We start from the raw sequence: 18,617 nt of genomic DNA, 5'->3' as shown, positions 1-18,617 counted from the left end.
AACAGTGGAACCAGCAGTGCCATGAGCAGCCTGGCCTTTTATGCTGTGGTATAAATTCTAAGGGAACAGAGAGGAGATACTACCAAAGAAATCCTCACACAAAGAGCCAATATGCTTCATTTGAGTAGCTAACTCACTATCAGGAACAAGCAAGTCATGTGGCATTTAGGTTGACTCTAGGTGGAATAAAATGGCCCTCATCAATGGAGGAACTCATGGTCAACACAAAATCCCAAAGGTATTTTGAAACAGTCCAGATTCCAAATTTCTATTCCACTGTGCCCAGAAATATATTAATACTTAAGGATCACATATCCATATTTTTCATCCTGAAATATTACCACAGTAATTATGCAGGATACAGCAATAGAAAATTAACCCATGTGTCTGATTCTAGAACAATATACTGGCCAGGTGTGTGGCAATTATCCAGAGAAAGGTATTTAAAGGGGCATATCTGTCTTTTGCCAAACATCGCTCAGAGTTCCGTGATGATCCATATTGCTACGTCAGCATTCTGCACCCTCCTGTTCTTCCCAAGGAAACCAAATGCGTTTCTATTGCCAGTCTCCCCTCCATCAGTGACTGTGACAATTCAGAGTGTCCTTCCTTACCCTTGAAACAAGAAGAGGTTGACATAATTATAGCTCTTGGTGAGGAAGTTTCCAAGGACTCGCGTTGGATAGCCACAACGGATTTGGTAGGCAGACAACCCGAAGTAAACACATTTCACAAAGTACCAAAGCTGAGCAACCAGGTTCTGGCTGAACTTCCTAAAATGTAAAAACACAGAAAAGTGAAATAATGGAATATTCTTCGGGTACAATAGCACACCAGTGTAGGATTAAAAAAAAAAGAAAAGCCTAATTGTCCCTCTGGTGCTTAGAGTGCATTCAGCCCACTGTAAGGAATCCTCTGTACATAGTAGATTACTTCAAAGACAAAGAGTAGGGTAAGAATATCTAATAATTAAAAAAAATATAAATGGTGCCTCCTATGTATTAGTGCGTAATTCAGTTGTTTCAGCCATAATTAAACTTATTTATTTATTTTTAAATTTTTTATTGTTATGTTAATCACCATACATTACATCATTAGTTCTTGATGTAGAGTTCCATGATTCATTGATTGTGCATAACACCCAGTGCTCCATGCAGAATGTGCCCTCCTTAATACCCAACACCAGGCTAACCCATCCCCCCACCCCCCCCTAGAACCCTCAGTTTGTTTTTCAGAGTCCATCATCTCTCATGGTTCGTCTCCACCTCCGACTTACTCCCCTTCATTTTTCCCCTCCTGCTATCTTCTTCTTTTTCTTTTTTCTTAACATATCTTGCATTATTTGTTTCAGAAGTACAGATCTGTGATTCAACAGTCTTGCACAATTCACAGCGCTCACCATAGCACAACCCTACCCAGTGCCTATCACCCACCCACCCCATCCCTCCCACCCCCACCACTCAGCAACACTCAGTTGGTTTCCTGAGATTAAGAATTCCTCATATCAGTGAGGTCATATGATACATGTCTTTCTCTGATTGACTTACTTCACTCAGCATAACACCCTCCAGTTCCATCCACGTCGTTGCAAATGGCAAGATCTCATTCCTTTTGATGGCTGCATAATATTCCATTGTGTATATATACCACCTCTTCCTTATCCATTCATCTATCGATGGACATCTTGGCTCTTTCCACAGTTTGGCTATTGTGGACATTGCTGCTATAAACATTGGGGTGCATGTACCCCTTCGGATCCCTACATTTACATCTTTGTGGTAAATACCCAGTAGTGCAATTGCTGGATCGTATGGTAGCTCTATTTTCAACTGTTTGAGGAACCTCCATACTGTTTTCCAGAGTGGTTGCACCAGCTTGCATTCCCACCAACAGTGTAGGAGGGTTCCCCTTTCTCCGCATCCCCGCCAGCATCTGTCGTTTCCTGACTTGTTAATTTTAGCCATTCTGACTGGTGTGAGGTGGTATCTCATGGAGGTTTTGATTTGGATTTCCTTGATGCCGAGCAATGTTGAGCACTTTTTCATGTGTCTGTTGGCCATTTGGATGTCTTCTTTGGAAAAATGTCTGTTCATGTCTTCTGCCAATTGCTTGATTGGATTATTTGTTCTTTGGGTGTTGAGTTTGATAAGTTCTTTATACATTTTGGATACTAGCCCTTTATCTGATATGTCATTTGCAAATATCTTCTCCCATTCTGTCAGTTGTCTTTTGGTTTTGGGGATTGTTTCTTTTGCTGTGCAAAAGCTTTTTATCTTGATGAAATCCCAATAGTTCATTTTTGCCCTGGCTTCCCTTGCTTTTGGCGATGTTTCTGGGAAGAAGTTGCTGCAGCTGAGGTCGAAGAGGTTGCTACCTGTGTTCTCCTTTAGGATTTGGATGAACTCCTGTCTCACGTTGAGGTCTTTCAACCATTTGGAGTCTATTTTTGTGTGTGGTGTAAAGAAATGGTCCAGTTTCATTCTTCTGCATGTGGCTGTCCAATGTTCCCAACACCATTTGTTGAAGAGACTGTCTTTTTTCCATTGGACATTCTTTCCTGCTTTGTCGAAGATCAGTTGACCATAGAGTTGAGGGTCCATTTCTGGGCTCTCAATTCTGTTCCATTGATCTATGTGTCTGTTTTTGTGCCAGTACCATACCGTCTTGATGATGACAGCTTTGTAATAGAGCTGGAAGTCTGGAATTGTGATGCCGCCAGCTTTGCTTTCCTTTTTCAGTATTCCTCTGGCTATTCAGGGTCTCTTCTGGTTCCATACAAATTTTAGGATTCTTTGTTCCATTTCTTTGAAAAAAGTGGATGGTATTTTGATGGGGATTGCATTGAATGTGTAGATCGCTCTAGGTAGCACTGACATCTTCACAATGTTTGTTCTTCCAATCCATGAGCATGGAACGTTTTTCCATTTCTTTGTGTCTTCTTCAATTTCTTTCATGAGTATTTTATAGTTTTCTGAGTACAGATCCCTTGCCTCTTTGGTTAAATTTATTCCCAGGTATCTTATGGTTTTGGGTGCAATTGTAAATGGGATCGACTCCTTGATTTCTCTCTCTTCTGTCTTGTTGTTGGTGTCTAGGAATGCCACTGATTTCTGTGCATTGATTTTATATCCTGCTACTTGACTGAATTCCTGTATGAGTTCTAGCAGTTTTGGAGTGGAGTCTTTTGGGTTTTCCACATACAGTATCATATCATCTGCAGAGAGTGAGAGTTTGACTCTTCTTTGCCCATTTGGATGCCTTTGATTTCTTTTTGTTGTCTGATTGCTGTGGCTAGGACTTCTAATACTATGTTGAATAGCAGTGGTGATAGTGGACATCCCTGCCGCGTTCCCGACCTTAGGGGAAAAGCTCTCAGCTTTTCCCCATTAAGAATGATATTTCCTGTAGGTTTTTCATAGATGGCTTTTATGATATTGAGGTATGTACCCTCTATCCCTATTCTCTGAAGAGTTTTGATCAAGAAAAGATGCTGTACTTTGTCAAATGCTTTTTCGGCATCTATTGAGAGGATCATATGATTCTTGTTCTTTCTTTTGTTAATGTATTGTATCACGTTGATGGATTTGCGGGTGTTGAACCAGACTTGCAGCCCAGGGATAACTCCCACTTGGTCATGGTGAATAATCCTTTTAATGTACTGTTGGATCCTATTGGCTAGTATTTTGGTGAGAATTTTTGCATCCATGTTCATGAAGGATATTGGTCTGTAATTCTCCTTTTTGATGGGGTCTTTGTCTGGTTTTGGGGTCAAGGAAATGGTGGCCTCATAAAATGAGTTTGGAAGTTGTCCTTCCATTTCTATTTTTTGGAACAGTTTCAGGAGAATAGGTATTAATTCTTCTTGAAATGTCTGATAGAATTCCCCTGGGAAGCCATCTGGCCCTGGGTTTTTGTTTGTTGGGAGATTTTGGATGACTGCTTCAATTTCCTTTGTGGTTATAGGTCTGTTCAGGTTTTCTATTTCTTCCTGGTTCAATTTTGGTAGTTGATACATCTCTAGGAATGCAACCATTTCTTCTAGGTTATCTGATTTGCTGGCGTAGAGTTGCTCATAATATGTTCTTGTAATTGTTTGTATTTCTTTGGTGTTGGTTGTGATCTCTCCTCTTTCATTCATGATTTTGTTGATTTGGGTTCTTTCTCTTTTCTTTTTGATCAGTCTGGCCAGGGGTTTGTCAATCTTGTTAATTCTTTCAAAGAACCAGCTCCTAGTTTCGTTGATCTGTTCTACTGTTCTTTTGGTTTCTAGTTCATTGATTTCTGCTCTGATCCTTATTATTTCTCTTCTCCTGCTGGGTTTAGGCTTTATTTGCTGTTCTTTCTCCTGCTCCTTTAGGTGTAGGGTTAGGTTGTGTATTTGAGACCTTTTTTGTTTCTTGAGAAAGGCTTGTATTGCTCTATACTTTCCTCTCAGGACTGCCTTTGCTGTATTCCAGAGATTTTGAACAGTTGTGTTTTCATTTTCATTGGTTTCCCTGAATTTTTTTAATTCTTCTTTAATTTCCTGGTTGACCCATTCATTCCTTAGTAGGATGCTCTTTAGCCTCCATGTCTTTGAGTTCTTTCTGACTTTCCTCTTGTGATTGAGTTCTAGTTTCAAATCATTGTGGTCTGAAAATATGCAAGGTATAATCCCAATCTTTTGGTACCTGTTGAGACCTGATTTGTGACCTAGGATGTGATCAATTCTGGAGAATGTTTCATGGGCACTAGAGAAGAATGTGTATTCTGTTGGTTTGGGATGGAATGTTCTGAATATGTCTGTGAAGTCCATTTGGTCCAGTGTGTCATTTAAAGTCTTTATTTCCCTGTTGATCTTTTGTTTAGATGATCTGTCCATTTCAGTCAGGGGGGTGTTAAAGTCCCCCACTATTATTGTATTGCTGTCAATGTGTTTCTTCGCTTTTGTTATTAATTGCCTTATATAATTGGCTGCTCCCATGTTTGGGGCATAGATATTTACAATTGTTAGATCTTTTCGTTGGATAGACCCTTAAGTAGGATATAGTGTCCTTCCTCATCTCTTATTACAGTCTTTGTTTTAAAATCTAATTTGTCTGATATAAGGATTGCCACCTCAGCTTTCTTTTGGTGCCCATTAGCATGGTAAATGGTTTTCCACCCCCTCACTTTCAATCTGGGGGTCTCTTTGGGTCTAAAATGAGTCTCTTGCAGACAGCATATTGATGGGTCTTGTTTTTTAATCCAATCTGAATGCCTGTTTCTTTTGATTGGGGCATTTAGCCCATTTACATTCAGGGTAACTATTGAAAGGTATGAATTTAGTGCCATTGTATTGCCTGTAAGGTGACCGTTACTGTATATTGTCTCTGTTTCTTTCTGATCTGTGCTGCTTTTAGTCTCTCTCTTTGCTTAGAGGACCCCTTTCAATATTTCTTGGAGGGCTGGTTTTTGTGTTTGCAAATTCCTTTAGTTTTTGTTTGTCCTGGAAGATTTTTAACTCTCCTTCAATTTTCAATGACAGCCTAGCTGGATATAATATTCTTGGCTGCATATTTTTCTCGTTAAGTGCTCTGAAGATATCATGCCAGTCCTTTCTGGCCTGCCAGGTCTCTGTGGATAGGTCTGTTGCCAGTCTAATGTTTCTACCATTGTAGGTTACATATCTATTCTCCTGAGCTGCTTTCAGGATTTTCTCTTTGTCTCTGAGACTCATAAGTTTTACTATTAGATGTCGGCGTGTTGACCTATTTTTTTTGATTTTGAGAGGGGTTCTCTGTGCCTCCTGGATTTTGATATCTGTTTCCTTCCTCACATTAGGGAAGTTCTCTGCTATTATTTGCTCCAATATAGCTTCTGCCCCTCTCTCTCTTTCTTCTTCTTCTGGGATCCCAATTATTCTAATGTTGTTTCGTCTTATCATATCGCTTATCTCTCGAGTTCTGCCCTCGTGATTCTGTAGTTGTTTCTCTCTCTTTTTCTCAGCCTCTTTATTTTCCATCATTTGGTCTTCTATATTGCTGATTCTCTCTTCTGCCTCATTTATCCTATCATTTAGTGCCCCCATTTTTGATTGCACCTCATTAATAGCCTTTATGATTTCAACTTGGTTAGATTTTAGTTCTTTTATTTCTCCAGAAAGGGTTTCTCTAATAATTTCCATGCTTTTTTCAAGCCCAGCTAGTATCTTTAAAGTCATGATTCTGAACTCTAGGTCCGACATCGTACTAATGTCCGTATTGAGTAGATCCCTGGCTGATGGTACTAACTCTTGTTCTTTTTGCTGAGGTAATTTGTCTTGTCATTTTGTCCAGAGGAGAACAGATGAATGAGAGAACAAAATGCTAACAGGTTAACAACGTCCCCAGCAATTATACTCTATGCAAATCAGAAAAGACCTGAAACCAGGGGAAAAGAAGGGAAAGAAAGAAAAAAGAAAGAAAAAAAACCAAAAAGAAAAAGATTAAAAACTAAAACAGAACAATACAAAAAAACCCGAATATGATCAAATATGATCAGGTTAGTGCATAGATCAGTGCCACACACTAGATTTTGGGCATATTTTGGTCTGTTAGAAAAAAGTGCCTCCTAAAATTTTAAAGGAAGAAAGACTTATATATGTACAAAATAAGGGTTGATACAATGGATGGAAGATGACTGTAAAGATGAAAATTATAAAAGATTTTATAAAAGAAATTGATACGATAAGAAGTTGTTTGAAAAAAGAAAGAAGATTTTTTTAAAAAATGGGAGAGAATGTGATCAGCAGGAGACTAGAACAAAGCCCTACACTAGTGATTTAGGGTATATTGTGATCTGTTAGAAGAAACTGTATCTCAAAATTTTAAAGAGAGAACAACTTATATATATATATATGCCAAAAATAAGGGTAACTCCTATGAAGGGATAAAATATGACTCTAAAAATGAAAAATAAAAAATGTTTTTTTAAAAAAGGGATTGATAAGATGTTGGTTGAAAAAGGGAAACAGAGAAATTAAAAAAAAAGTTAAAAAAATTAACTTTGAAAAACTAATGAATCATGGTAAAAAAAGCCATGAATTCTATGTGCAGTATTCCCCGAGTGCTGGAGTTCTCCTGTTCTCCTTGATCAGTAAACTTGGTCTTGGCTTGCTGGCTGTTCGTGCTGATCCTCTGGGGCAGGGACCTGTTGCCGTGGTTCCCAAATGTCTTTGCTGGAGGCGGAATTGCCCCGCCCTTGTCGGTCCGGGCTAAGCAAGCTGCTTGGGTTTGCTCTCAGGAGCTTTTGTTCCCTGCAAGCTCTCGGTACAGCTTTGGAGGATGACAGTGAAAATGGCAGTCTCCCAATCTCTGCCCCAGAGGAGGCAAGAACTCGGGGCTCCGCTCCCCAGAGAAAAGCAGCCAGTCACTCCCGTGTTCCCGGTCTCCGGCCGCACTCCGTGCTCACCCAGCCTGTGACCGAGCATTTTATCTCTGGCACCCGACCCCGTGTGGAGTCTCCAAACCCAGCAGATCCCTGAGGTGTGCTCCCGCGCCGCTCCACCCGGGGGAGGAAGGGGAGTCTCCCCGGATCTGCCGCTTGTTGGGTCCCTGCTGGAGGAGCAGTGGCCCGACTGTGTCGCCAATCACAGTTTATGGCAACCCCGAGCTGAGAGCCCGCGCCTTGGCTCCGTCTCTGCAGCCAGCTTCCCTGCTCCAATACCTGGGAGCTCTGCCGCACTCAGGCACCCCCGGTCCTTCTGTGACCCCAAGGGTCCTGAGGCCACACTGTCCCGCGAGGGTTCCACCCCCCGCTTAGCCACTGGAGCGACGTCCCTCCGCGGAGCCAACTTCTAAGTTCTGATTTTGTGCTCCGCGGCTCTATCACTTGCCAGAAGCGGCCGACGGAGGCCCCCTCCCCCGCCGTCTATCCTCCCGAATATCGCCTCGGATTCACTTCTCCGCACGTCCTACCTTCCAGTAAGTGGTCGCTTTTCTGTTCAGAGAGTTGTTGCTATTCTTTTCTTCGATCTCCTGTTGAGTTCGTAGGTGTTCAGAATGGTTTGATCCCTATTCAGCTGAATTCCTGAGACCAGACGAAATCCAGGTCTCCAACTCCTCCGCCATCTTGCTCCGCCCCCCTAAACTTATTTATTTTTAAGCAAATTTACTAATATTTTCTCACAATGTGAAAGATGCTCCTATCATGATCCAAATTAAAGCTCATCAAAAAATGCATTGTTTTACTTCAAATGATCCATAATTTGGAAGATATAGGAGAGAGTATTCTGAGAAGTGAATTCCCTCCTCCCCACTTTTTTTTTTTTTTTTTTTTGCTATACATCTATAAAGATAGGTCATGGATTAACAGTTTCAACACCCAGATTTGGGTTCCAGTTGTGTTTACAAGCTATAGCATTTGTTCATCAAGACATCATGCTCAAGACATCCGTGGCTTTATTTGAAGATTTTTCCCTATCTCTGAAAATCTATGATTTCATGTGTCTCCAGCAATAGAAACCATAGTCCCTTCTCCTGGTGAATAATTAACGAAGAGACCCACAGTGCTGGACAGTTCATAAATGCTAGCATAAATTGGAGGAAAAACTTGGTGGAGCTAAATTTCACACCAGAATAAAAATCTGGAACCATTTTCAAAGGATGGTGAGCCACAGGACCATTTTTAACTTTGGATAAATGCAGAACTCTGCAAGAGTCTTAAACATGGTCAATACATTTTTAAAAGGAAATAAAAAATAAGACATATGGCTCAGCAAGACCTAGTTATCATCTTTCCTGGGTTTAAAATTAAGAGCAATACTTAAAAGTTTTTTACACATGCAATGTATTATTCTTTATATTTTGGATTTGTCTTGTTAACTTTTAATTTTGACATTAGAAGGAGATATGTGTTATTTTTTAAGTGAAAATAGCTCTTTAGTTGACCAGATCTAAGAACCATCCAGGAACACACGGACCTTTGTGTCTCAGGGCCTAGGAACCTCTATGTAGATCTCAATACCTAGAAATCTCAAAAATATTGCTTATAAGTGTCTCTACTATAGAGATACCAGCTTTGGTATTTCAGGTCCTAATAAATTACATATATTTGACCATGATCTAGCACTTGACAAGTTATGAATAAATAAATACTTTCCAGAGAGCCAATATCAACTATCCCTTCCTTCTCCTTTTCTAGGGACTGTTTCTATTGGTACAACAGTAGGAAAAAACATTCTTTTAGCTCTTCAGGGACATGCCCTTGGATTTTACAAATAATTTATACAAAAACTGCATGAGGAAAAATTCTGTATTTATCAAAATTATAATCAAAGACATAAAACTGTGCTGTCTTCTAGCCCTTATAAAAGGACCAACCCATATTGTGATGAGCACCGGGTGTTGTATGTTAAGTGTTGAATCACTAAATTGTATACCTAAAAGTAATATTACATTGTATGTTAAATAACTGGAATTTAAATAAAAACTTAAAAACAAACAAACAAATATTTCCCTTCCTACAACCTTAACGTGAATCAACTTGGAATAAGTCATAGTTAATCTGTAGTTACTGAAGTAATCATGTTAAATCTAATTAGGGACATTAAGGTTGTCCCATATTAGAAGACTCTTTTCTTTGGTGGTCTTTCCATGTTTTATTGCTGGAGGCTGGAGTCATGTCTTACTCATTTCTCCATCCCCCACACAACACCTGCCACACAGTGCTTTGTAGACTGTCAGCAACCACTGAAAGTTTGTAGACTAAATCACGTGCACATACACAGAAAAAGCCATTTATCAGATTAATTATTCAAAACACCGGAGCTTCTTGATGCTCAATATTATAACCGGTAGCCATAAATTTTTTCTGTATAGTTTAAAACTCCTAATCTGTTCCTTCCCTTGTTCTTTTCCTGTTTTGAAAAATATTTAGACAATATGACTATTAATGAATATTTTCTTTTGCACAATAATGAATTAAGTTTTCAGTAACAGTATCTGAAGGAGAAAAAATGAATTTGGGATGTTAACAAATAATGGCAGCATGGCTTGAAATGTCATGAAAGTATGCTGTCACTGACATACTGGCAATGAAGACTCAAGGCTCACCAATCCTAACATCTTGAATTAAATATCCAAAAATAAAGATAGGGTAATCCACTGCATTAGGAATGGTTGTTTAGGTGAGGCTCAAATGTGAGGTCCAGTGAGACAGACATGATCTCTGTGGCCATTTTAAAAAAATGTTTATAGCAGCTTACACATGCAGTGTGATCGTAATTGCCAAAGAAGTATAAACTACCCAAATGTCCTTCAACTTTTCTATATTTAAACACTCTTCAGTACATTTATACAATAGAATACTACTGACCAACAAAAAGTAAATAAGTACTGACACATGCAACGACATGGATGAATATCAAATACGTTACGCCAAGTAGAAACAGCCAGCCTCAAAAGCCATAGAATGTGTGATTCCATTTATATGACATTCTGGGAAAGGCAACATTGTAGGAACAGAAAATGGATGTACCAGAAGATAGAGGTGAAGGAGAAGGGTCCAACAGAGGGTACAGGAGAGTTTCTGGGTGATGGAACTGTTCAATATCTTTTTAACTTTTTTATTATTTTAAAGATTGAGATATTTTTGGCATATAACATTATATTAGTTTTAGATGTACAACTGCAACCAAACTTTTCAGTATTTATCATAGTGTCTCAATCCCTGGAAGCCATTGTGTGGTCCTTCCCACATGGGGCCAGGTCCCTGCTTTATGCACAGGGGAGTCATGGCCCTTTTCACCTGGTCTACTGCCCTGGACATAGCAGGTGCTCAATAAATGAAAAACTGACTTGAATACACATGATTGTAAATCACAAAAGAAGTTTTCATTCATTCAGTCATTATAACAAACATTCCAGCTCTGTTTGGTTTGGAAGGTACTACTGCCTAATTACTGTTACTTTTCGTGGCAAAGAAGACTTTATAGTTGAGATTGGGTTAAGGTCCTTGAGGTAGGAAGAGCGCCTGGGTTATCCAGGTGGGCTGAATCTAATCAACGAACACTTAGAGGGAGAAATCTCAGCTGTGGTCAGAGGCAGCCACGATGGTGGAGCAATAGGCAGAGTGGCGCAATGAGGAGAGGACCCCACACACTGATGGTGGCTTTGAAGGCTAAGGTGGAGTCATGAGCCAAGGAAGGCTGGCACCTCCAGGAACTGGAAAAGGAAAGGAAAGGGATTCTCCCCCAAAGCCTTTAGAAAGAACCGCAGCCCTGCCAACACCTTGATTTTAGTCCAGTGAGACCTGTGTCAGACGCCTGAACTACATAACAGTAAGATGGTACGTTTATTTTGTCTTAAGCTCTAAATTGGTGGTAATTTGTTATAGCATCAATAGGAAACTCATCCAAGTGGGAATAACCCAACTATTTGGCGATTTGATCCTGCTAAAGGATTCTCAGGGGCTTTGCCATTGCCATATTTCTGGAAGCATCAGTCTTTGTGAGGACTCTTCTATCTGGACAGGGCAAGATCCATGTTCTCGGGCTCTCTTCTGGGGATGGAAAAATCAAATCCTTTCACAACTGCATAATGAATAGTAAGCTATATTATTTTAACATCTGCTTGGAAGTGAGTACAGGATGCTTCCCATGGGAGGAGGGGTGTAGCATACAGTAGGGTCAAGACGTCTGTGATTGAGATCTGGTCTCACCACTAGCTAGCTGAGTGACTTTGGGGACATCACTCTTCTGTTTGGGTTTCACCTACCTTCTTCTGTGAAATTAGTAGGTCTAGAAAGCTTTTAAAGGTCTCTTTCATCTCTGAAATTAAGAGTTTCTAGGAAGGCTGGTGGAGAATGCCTACTGATGCTTTCAAATGTCACAGAAATAATCAACATGCATCATTCAACTACCATGGGTGTTGAATATGGTTTCTCTGAATTGATATATATATAGAATTATTTACAGAGAAAAATCACATTTACTCTATTTTAAAGACTAACGAATAAGATTCACAATGTTCTCATGAACAAGTTCTAGTACTTTTACAAAAGTTTGCCTTAATCTGAGTTATTTTTATCAGCCAAGCTATGTTTACTCTCCCCATACACAGTATGGTGTGAAAGAAGTACTGGGCTGTTGGTAGTCTTCTAGGTAGCTCCTTTCTTTACTTAGTCCTACTTCAGACTCATGGAAAATTATCCTAATTCCATTTTTCCTTTTAAAATATTTGCATTGCCACTAAAACCAAAAGGTCAAAGCCTAACCACTCAAGTGAGAGCAGACATGCAACTCTAGCACTGTCAGAAGAGATTTGGATCTCCTTGTCAGGAATGACATTTGAGTCAAGTTATGAAGCATACAAGTGAGGGAAGTTTTCATGACTTTCTAGTCACACTTTGGAAAAGCATTAGCCAGCCTGATTGGCATGTTATTCATGAGGCTTGGCCAGGAATGACCTTTGAGGAAGGATAAAAAGATCAATTTTACTGTTAAACGTGAAGACTTTTAATGATATGTTAATTAAATAGATCATTCCTATTACATTATATAGGTGCTTCCATGTGCCCTAGTGCTGACCCTTTGCTCCCATTACCTACCACTTATAGCAGTCCCCCTTATTTCTCTTCTATCCACTGACTCATTCATTTGTTCATGCATTAAGCACCGACTTGGTCCCAAGTAGTGTTTCGGGTGGAGGCAGCCCGGGAAATCTACAGTGAGGAGGAAGAGTGGGTTGGAGGTGGGACAGAAGGGCAGTGAACAAGGTCCTTTGAGGTGCAGGAGGATGTAGCATCCTCCAGGAACTGAAGAAGGTCAATATGGTCGGAGCTTAGAGTTCAAGGAGACAGAGTGAAAGGTGGTAGCCTTTCACCAAGGATCTCACCAGCCCTTTTCCCATTGAACTTTAGGCTGCTCTTTTTATGTGCCCCCCCCACTTCCCTTCCCATCTCCAGCACATCTTAACCAGCAGCAATAGTTGTATTAACAACAGGAGCATCATGGCGTCAATGCTCCCCCCCTCCACTCTCCTTCCTCTGCCAGGGGCTTTCCAAACACTGTCACATTGGATGCCCACAACTACCCTATGTGGCAGATACTACTGTCATCTGCCACCCACAACCCCTCTATATTTTCTTCTACTAAACGGTCTCCATTTTTTTCATCCATTTTTCACATGACATAGTCTGATATCCTCTCATCCTCTTAGGAATGCCCATAAGATCATGCTCCAGTTCACCTCTGTCTACTAAGGTATAGAGACAATGACAATGGAAGGACCCTGGTTTTCTCAGATTGCTAAGGCTGTCCTCTCATTCTGAAAACCCTATTTCTATGAATACATATGGACATGCAATGAAAATGTTTTTGAGGAACCAATTCACATTTTGGATTCATACCGAATTTAACATTGATGAAGACCTCTAACTTTTCCAACCCTATGGTGCTGTTCTGCCATGCCTCCATCTTTACCTGGTGATTTTGTTGTGGCGATGCATATGGGATGATAACCTTCTGGAATATATTTGCATTAAAGTGGGTGCATGCCTCCAGCTTCCACCTTACCTCTCAGTCACACCAGGCAAGATGAAGAACATCCAGAAGTGAATTCCAAACACAAGAATGACCTGAAAAATGACCTTTCCCAGCACAGTCTTCCTGAGGTATAGGGCTCGGTCCACCACCATGGTTCCAAACTGAATGAGGACCATCACCAAAAATGGCCCAGGAACCTGGTCCTCCGACAGTGAAGAGGTGATGTCTGCTGCTGCTGAGTGTTTCTGGGAAGGAAACAACAGGTTCAGGCACAAGTGGCATTTCACAAGACAGTATCACTCTTGCTCACTGGATGAATGGTGTCCTTTGCCCCCAACCTACCCCGAAGGCCCAGAAGCCAAAGACGATGATGACAAAGTCAACAGTGTCAGCCAGGAACATGAGCACATACACGTCGGTCACAGCACTGTAGTCTGGGTGGATGAGGTTGTAGAAGAACTGTCTGATGGGCACATATATTTGCAGAGTCCTGCAAAATAGAGACCCCCAGCACTTGCTTCAGGAGGGGCGGGATGGGAGGAATGACCAGACACCACCATTGTTCCATTCCTTTGCATCCCTCTCTCCAAGCAGGTCACACCTCCCTCTTCAGCCTCAGCAGAGTCTGCTGTGGGTGGTTCCTGCTCTAACAGAGAGTAGACAAATTCATTGCCAAGAAAGGCACTATGGCCCTTTTTGCTGATGAGACCACAGGCCTCTTCTCTTGCTTGAAGCATAACAGTGGTCTCAAGTCCTAGAAATGAGGCGCTGGGTTTGTCACCTGATTCATCAACTCCCTGTCTGGGAGGCCCTGAGCACACCACTTAGTTATCTGTGTTTTTGTTTCCTCTGTTGTAAACCTCGGGTAAGAAGCAGACCTGAGACCCAGGGCTGGGGTGAGAATTATATGGGACTACATGGCAGTGCTTAGACATGGAGTCTGACCCGAGCACCAAGGACACATTAGGTAGCCCCTGCTCTTCCCCTTTTTGGGTCCTGTGCCCCTCCTGGTTCCCAGGTAGTGCCTTGGGCTTTTAACTGCACCTTGTTCTGTCCAGCCTCTGCCTTCAATTCAAGGCCATGTTCAGGTTGGATGGCGCTCCTGGTCTCAGAGTCCACATCCAGGGCCAGCCCTGCTCAACCTCCTCCATTCCCATTGCTCAAGAGCTGCCTATGTCCCTGGCACTTGGGTGGGTGGGGGGAGAGTGCATTTTGCTGGAGACCAGCTATGTGATGTTGAACCTCAGTTTCCCCTCTCTAGGATGAGAGTGTTTCTCTAAGTCCCTTCCAACTCTGACATCATACACCTCTCCGTCTGGTTGGACGTTAGCATGATGATGCTTGGAAATACATACCAGGAGTCCTTGAAATCATTTATTCTATTCAAAAAGGAAAACTATGTTTATAAATGTAATGGATATAAAAATGAATCACACAGAAAAGTGATTTTTAAAAGCAACACATCCCCTCACACCTGTTAGAATGGTAATCAGCACAAACACAAGAAATAACAGGTGTTGGTGAGGATGTGGAAAGAAGGGAACCCTCGTGCACTGTTGGTGGGAATGTAAATTGGTGCAGTCATGGTGGAAAACAATATGGAGGCTCCCCCCAAAATTAACAATAGAACTATCATATGATACAGCAATTCCACTTCTGGGTGTTTATCTGAAGGAAATGAAAACTACTAACTCAAAAAGGTATCTGTACCCTAGGTTCAGTGCAGCATTATTTACAATAGCCAAGACAGGGAAGCAGCCTAAGTGTCCATTGATGGATGGATAACAGAAATATGGTGTGTGTGTACACACACACACACACACACACAACACGGCATATAATGAAATATATAATATATGGAACAAGTCAGAGAAAATCTGATAACATATGATCTCACTAATACATGGAATCTAAAAAGAAAAATCAAAACCAAAACCCCTTCCTCATAGAGACAGAGAACAAATTGATGGTTGCCAGAAGTGGGGGCTGGGCAAAATGGGTGAAGGGAATCAAAGCATACAAACTTCCCTTTATAAAATAAGTTAGTCCTGGGGATGTAATGTACAGCATGGTGACTGCAGTTAATTAATCCTGTACTGTACATTAACCTTAAATATTCTCATCATAAGAAAAAATTTTTGTAACTATATGTGGTGTTGAATGTGAACTACACTATTGTGGTGATCATTCCACAACATATGCATATATCAAATCATTATGTTGTACACCTGAACTTAACCTAATGTTATATATGTCAATTATATCTCCATTAAGAACAATACAATAATGGGCCATTTTCTTCTGCTTACACAGATGATGTCTGTGATATGAGAAGTAACTTCTCTACTCTTTAGCCCTGGTTTATATGAAACAATTGATACCAGCTCCCTGGCCCTAAAATAAAACACACCATCCAAGTGTCTTCAAGCACTCACTTCTTTATGGTAAATGCTTTTGCTTTGATTAAATGTTCTTGAAGCTTTTCCATATAAAGTTCCCTTTTGCTTTTCTGCTTGATGCTTAAAACACTGCTTCCTTTTTGACTGCTGTTCCGGGTGCTTGTGCTGCCTAGAAATAAAAAGAAACCAAGATGCGCTGAGTTACGGGTTTGTTGACATGAATACCGCAGAAGCCCTTGGAACCCACATGGCAGAGGGATGGCTTGAAGCGGATTTAGAAGGTGAGTATACACAGGTGCCTGTAAGAACAGTGACTGAGGACTTGGAATCTGCAGTTTCAACTCTGCCTCCACAGTAAAATGCATCTGTGGGCTTCTACACCCAACACTGGCTCTTCCTGGGGTTGTTATGTGATCTTTATCCCCGGAAGAAAGAGACTAGAGGTGCTAACTGGGGCCCCAGGTTGTGGGAGTTCCAGATTGGGTCCATGACCCATGTCTTTTTCATGTCCAGATTTCTCTAACTGTAAAATGAATATTGGAAGACTAAAAGGTGTATTCTGAAGATGAATATGCAGGTGTTTGGAAAGCTTTAGGCATTAGCACTATAAATACAAAAACCCAATTTCTCCAAGAGTGGCAACTGTCGGGCCTATCTATCTGCTGATGATACTCACTAGTTAGTACGAAATGAACAACTAGAGTATAAATAGATGGCTTTGCTAAAAGTTCCCTTGATTGAATCTAAAAATATTTTCAAAATAAAATGTGATTTATAGCATTCTGGACACACCCAGCAGAATTCTCTGGATATGACTTAAAAACTAGCATGTGCCCACACGGGCAGTGTCCTAGCCACTTTTCACAATTACCTGAAGTCTTTGTCCTGGGAAGGAATCAGACATTTTGAAGAATAATGTGACTGCCCCAGGTCACACAGCTGAGCCAGGATCTGACCTCGGGTCTGTCTGATTTCAAAGTACTTTCTTCTCATATCACAACATCTGTCTCCTTGATAGCACCCAATAAACACCCCTGCCCAAGACCCAGACCCACTAGAACCAGAACAACCAGAAAAGTCAGGAGTTATTCTAGCCTAAGTATATCATGGGACAGATACCTCTTTTGGACCTGTTGGAAGAAAAGCTGGATCTGGGGGATATCTGGGAGCTGCTTCCTGATCGCTTTCTCCGGATGGCGGTGGGCTGCTCCGGGAAGGATACATGTACCGACTCTGCCGATGTGGCCAGATTGATGGATTTCAGAGAATCGGAGGAGGCTCTTCTGCCACGACTGAGGGAGAGCTCATCATCTGACTCTTCCTTGTCTGTGCCACTGTCGGTTATGTCATCTTCATCCCACAAGCCATGGCACTGAGAAAGCATAAGGGACAACTCAGGGGGCCGTTCCAAGGGAGGGAGCTATATTCTGCCCTACAGTATCACATCCCCCATGATTAGAAAGCCAAACATGAGATATGGTGACTATAGTTGGTGACACTGTATTATGTAACTGACATGTGCTAAAAGAGTTAGAATTTAAATGTTCTCACCAAAAAAAGAAAAAAAAAGGAAAAGAACACAAACACATATGGGAGGTGATGGGTGGTAATTAGCTCCATGGAAGGGGTCCTTTCACAGTGTATCTGTAAATCACATCACCACAGCACGTTCACGGCACGTTCACATCACACTTTAAATCTACTACAATTTTTTGTCATTCATACTGCAGTAAAGCAGACAAAAGATTAGAAAACCAATGGATTCTAGGAAAGCTTATTATCTAGATGCTTATGATGGTTCCAGTAGAGTGAGGATGAGTGGGTGCAGATCAAAAGAGTTTGGCTAATTAACTGACAAATGGAGGCAGATGATGTTTGGCAGACGGAGTAAGGGTGGAATTAGAATCACTTGACTTGTTCCTGAGTGAAAGCACTTTCTAGAACATATTTCTCTGTGCTTACAAGTAACATTTTAAATATCAGTGGGTGAATTTAGCCCCACCGCACCATGTTCACCAAGTATCTATACTTGGATAATGATGCTGCCCTTCCCTCAACCTACACAGTAAGATGTGAACCCCTGGATCACCGATGGCTGAGTCAGGAACAGAGCAGCAAATACTTTACCCAAAAAATGTTGGTTCTCATATAAGACAGAGATTATGATGCACTCTGCAGAGTCTGGATTTTGCTTCAAAGAATGAGCAAAAGGGGCTGGTAGGACAGACAGGAGGAAGGACAGCAGAAGAGGCTGAGAAAAACCAGGGACCTTGCTGGTGCAAGATGCTGCCTGGACAGCAAATCCCCCTTCCAATGAACTTGCTGCTGCTGCTCGAAGCTCCTCAGTAAGCCCACTGCCTTCTGGGTTCCCAGACTGCCAGGCTATGCATTTATTCCTTAAGACCTTGCCCAGTCCTTCCTCTGACACAGGCTGTAGAGGATAAGAGCTCCAGGCCAATTTGCCAAAATTCAGTTGGTCAAAAAATAACTTGGAGAATGATCAGTTCATTAAAAGAAAAAGTCACCTAATTCACAGACTATTCTTAAATATTAATAGATATATTGTTTCTAAAAGATATTCAATGGATGCTATTCTTATAGCAAGCATTTTAGATTTTCATGAGATTTTTCAATTACTATTGATTTCTTTTAAATCACTTATTTTCTTTTAAATTATTTTAAAAGTTGTTTCTTTTGCCAACATTTGAACATACTTAGATTCTTTTACTACTTTC

At 41.0% G+C, this 18,617-nt stretch overlaps 1 protein-coding gene and 1 long non-coding RNA gene across 2 annotated transcripts in view; one reads left to right on the top strand and one right to left on the bottom strand.

The window, feature by feature from the left end:
- PIEZO2 (piezo type mechanosensitive ion channel component 2) overlaps positions 1-18,617 on the bottom strand; it is a 526,331-nt gene that overhangs the window by 15,310 nt on the left and 492,404 nt on the right. Inside the window, exons 42-46 of the mRNA XM_035724088.1 lie at positions 17,002-17,254; positions 15,919-16,051; positions 13,826-13,973; positions 13,514-13,728; positions 615-773 (exon numbers count right to left, since the gene is read on the bottom strand). Of these exons, the coding sequence (XP_035579981.1) occupies positions 615-773; positions 13,514-13,728; positions 13,826-13,973; positions 15,919-16,051; positions 17,002-17,254 (908 nt within the window). The remainder of the gene's footprint in view (positions 1-614; positions 774-13,513; positions 13,729-13,825; positions 13,974-15,918; positions 16,052-17,001; positions 17,255-18,617) is intronic.
- LOC113913262 overlaps positions 1-18,617 on the top strand; it is a 59,872-nt gene that overhangs the window by 37,914 nt on the left and 3,341 nt on the right. Inside the window, exon 3 of the long non-coding RNA XR_003517131.2 lies at positions 16,056-16,163. This is a non-coding gene — a long non-coding RNA (uncharacterized LOC113913262). The remainder of the gene's footprint in view (positions 1-16,055; positions 16,164-18,617) is intronic.

Source organism: Zalophus californianus, chromosome 14 (genome assembly GCF_009762305.2).
Source record: "Zalophus californianus isolate mZalCal1 chromosome 14, mZalCal1.pri.v2, whole genome shotgun sequence".
In the NCBI taxonomy this organism is placed as follows: Eukaryota; Metazoa; Chordata; class Mammalia; order Carnivora; family Otariidae; genus Zalophus; species Zalophus californianus.
This window is presented reverse-complemented; position numbering and strand designations above follow the sequence as displayed.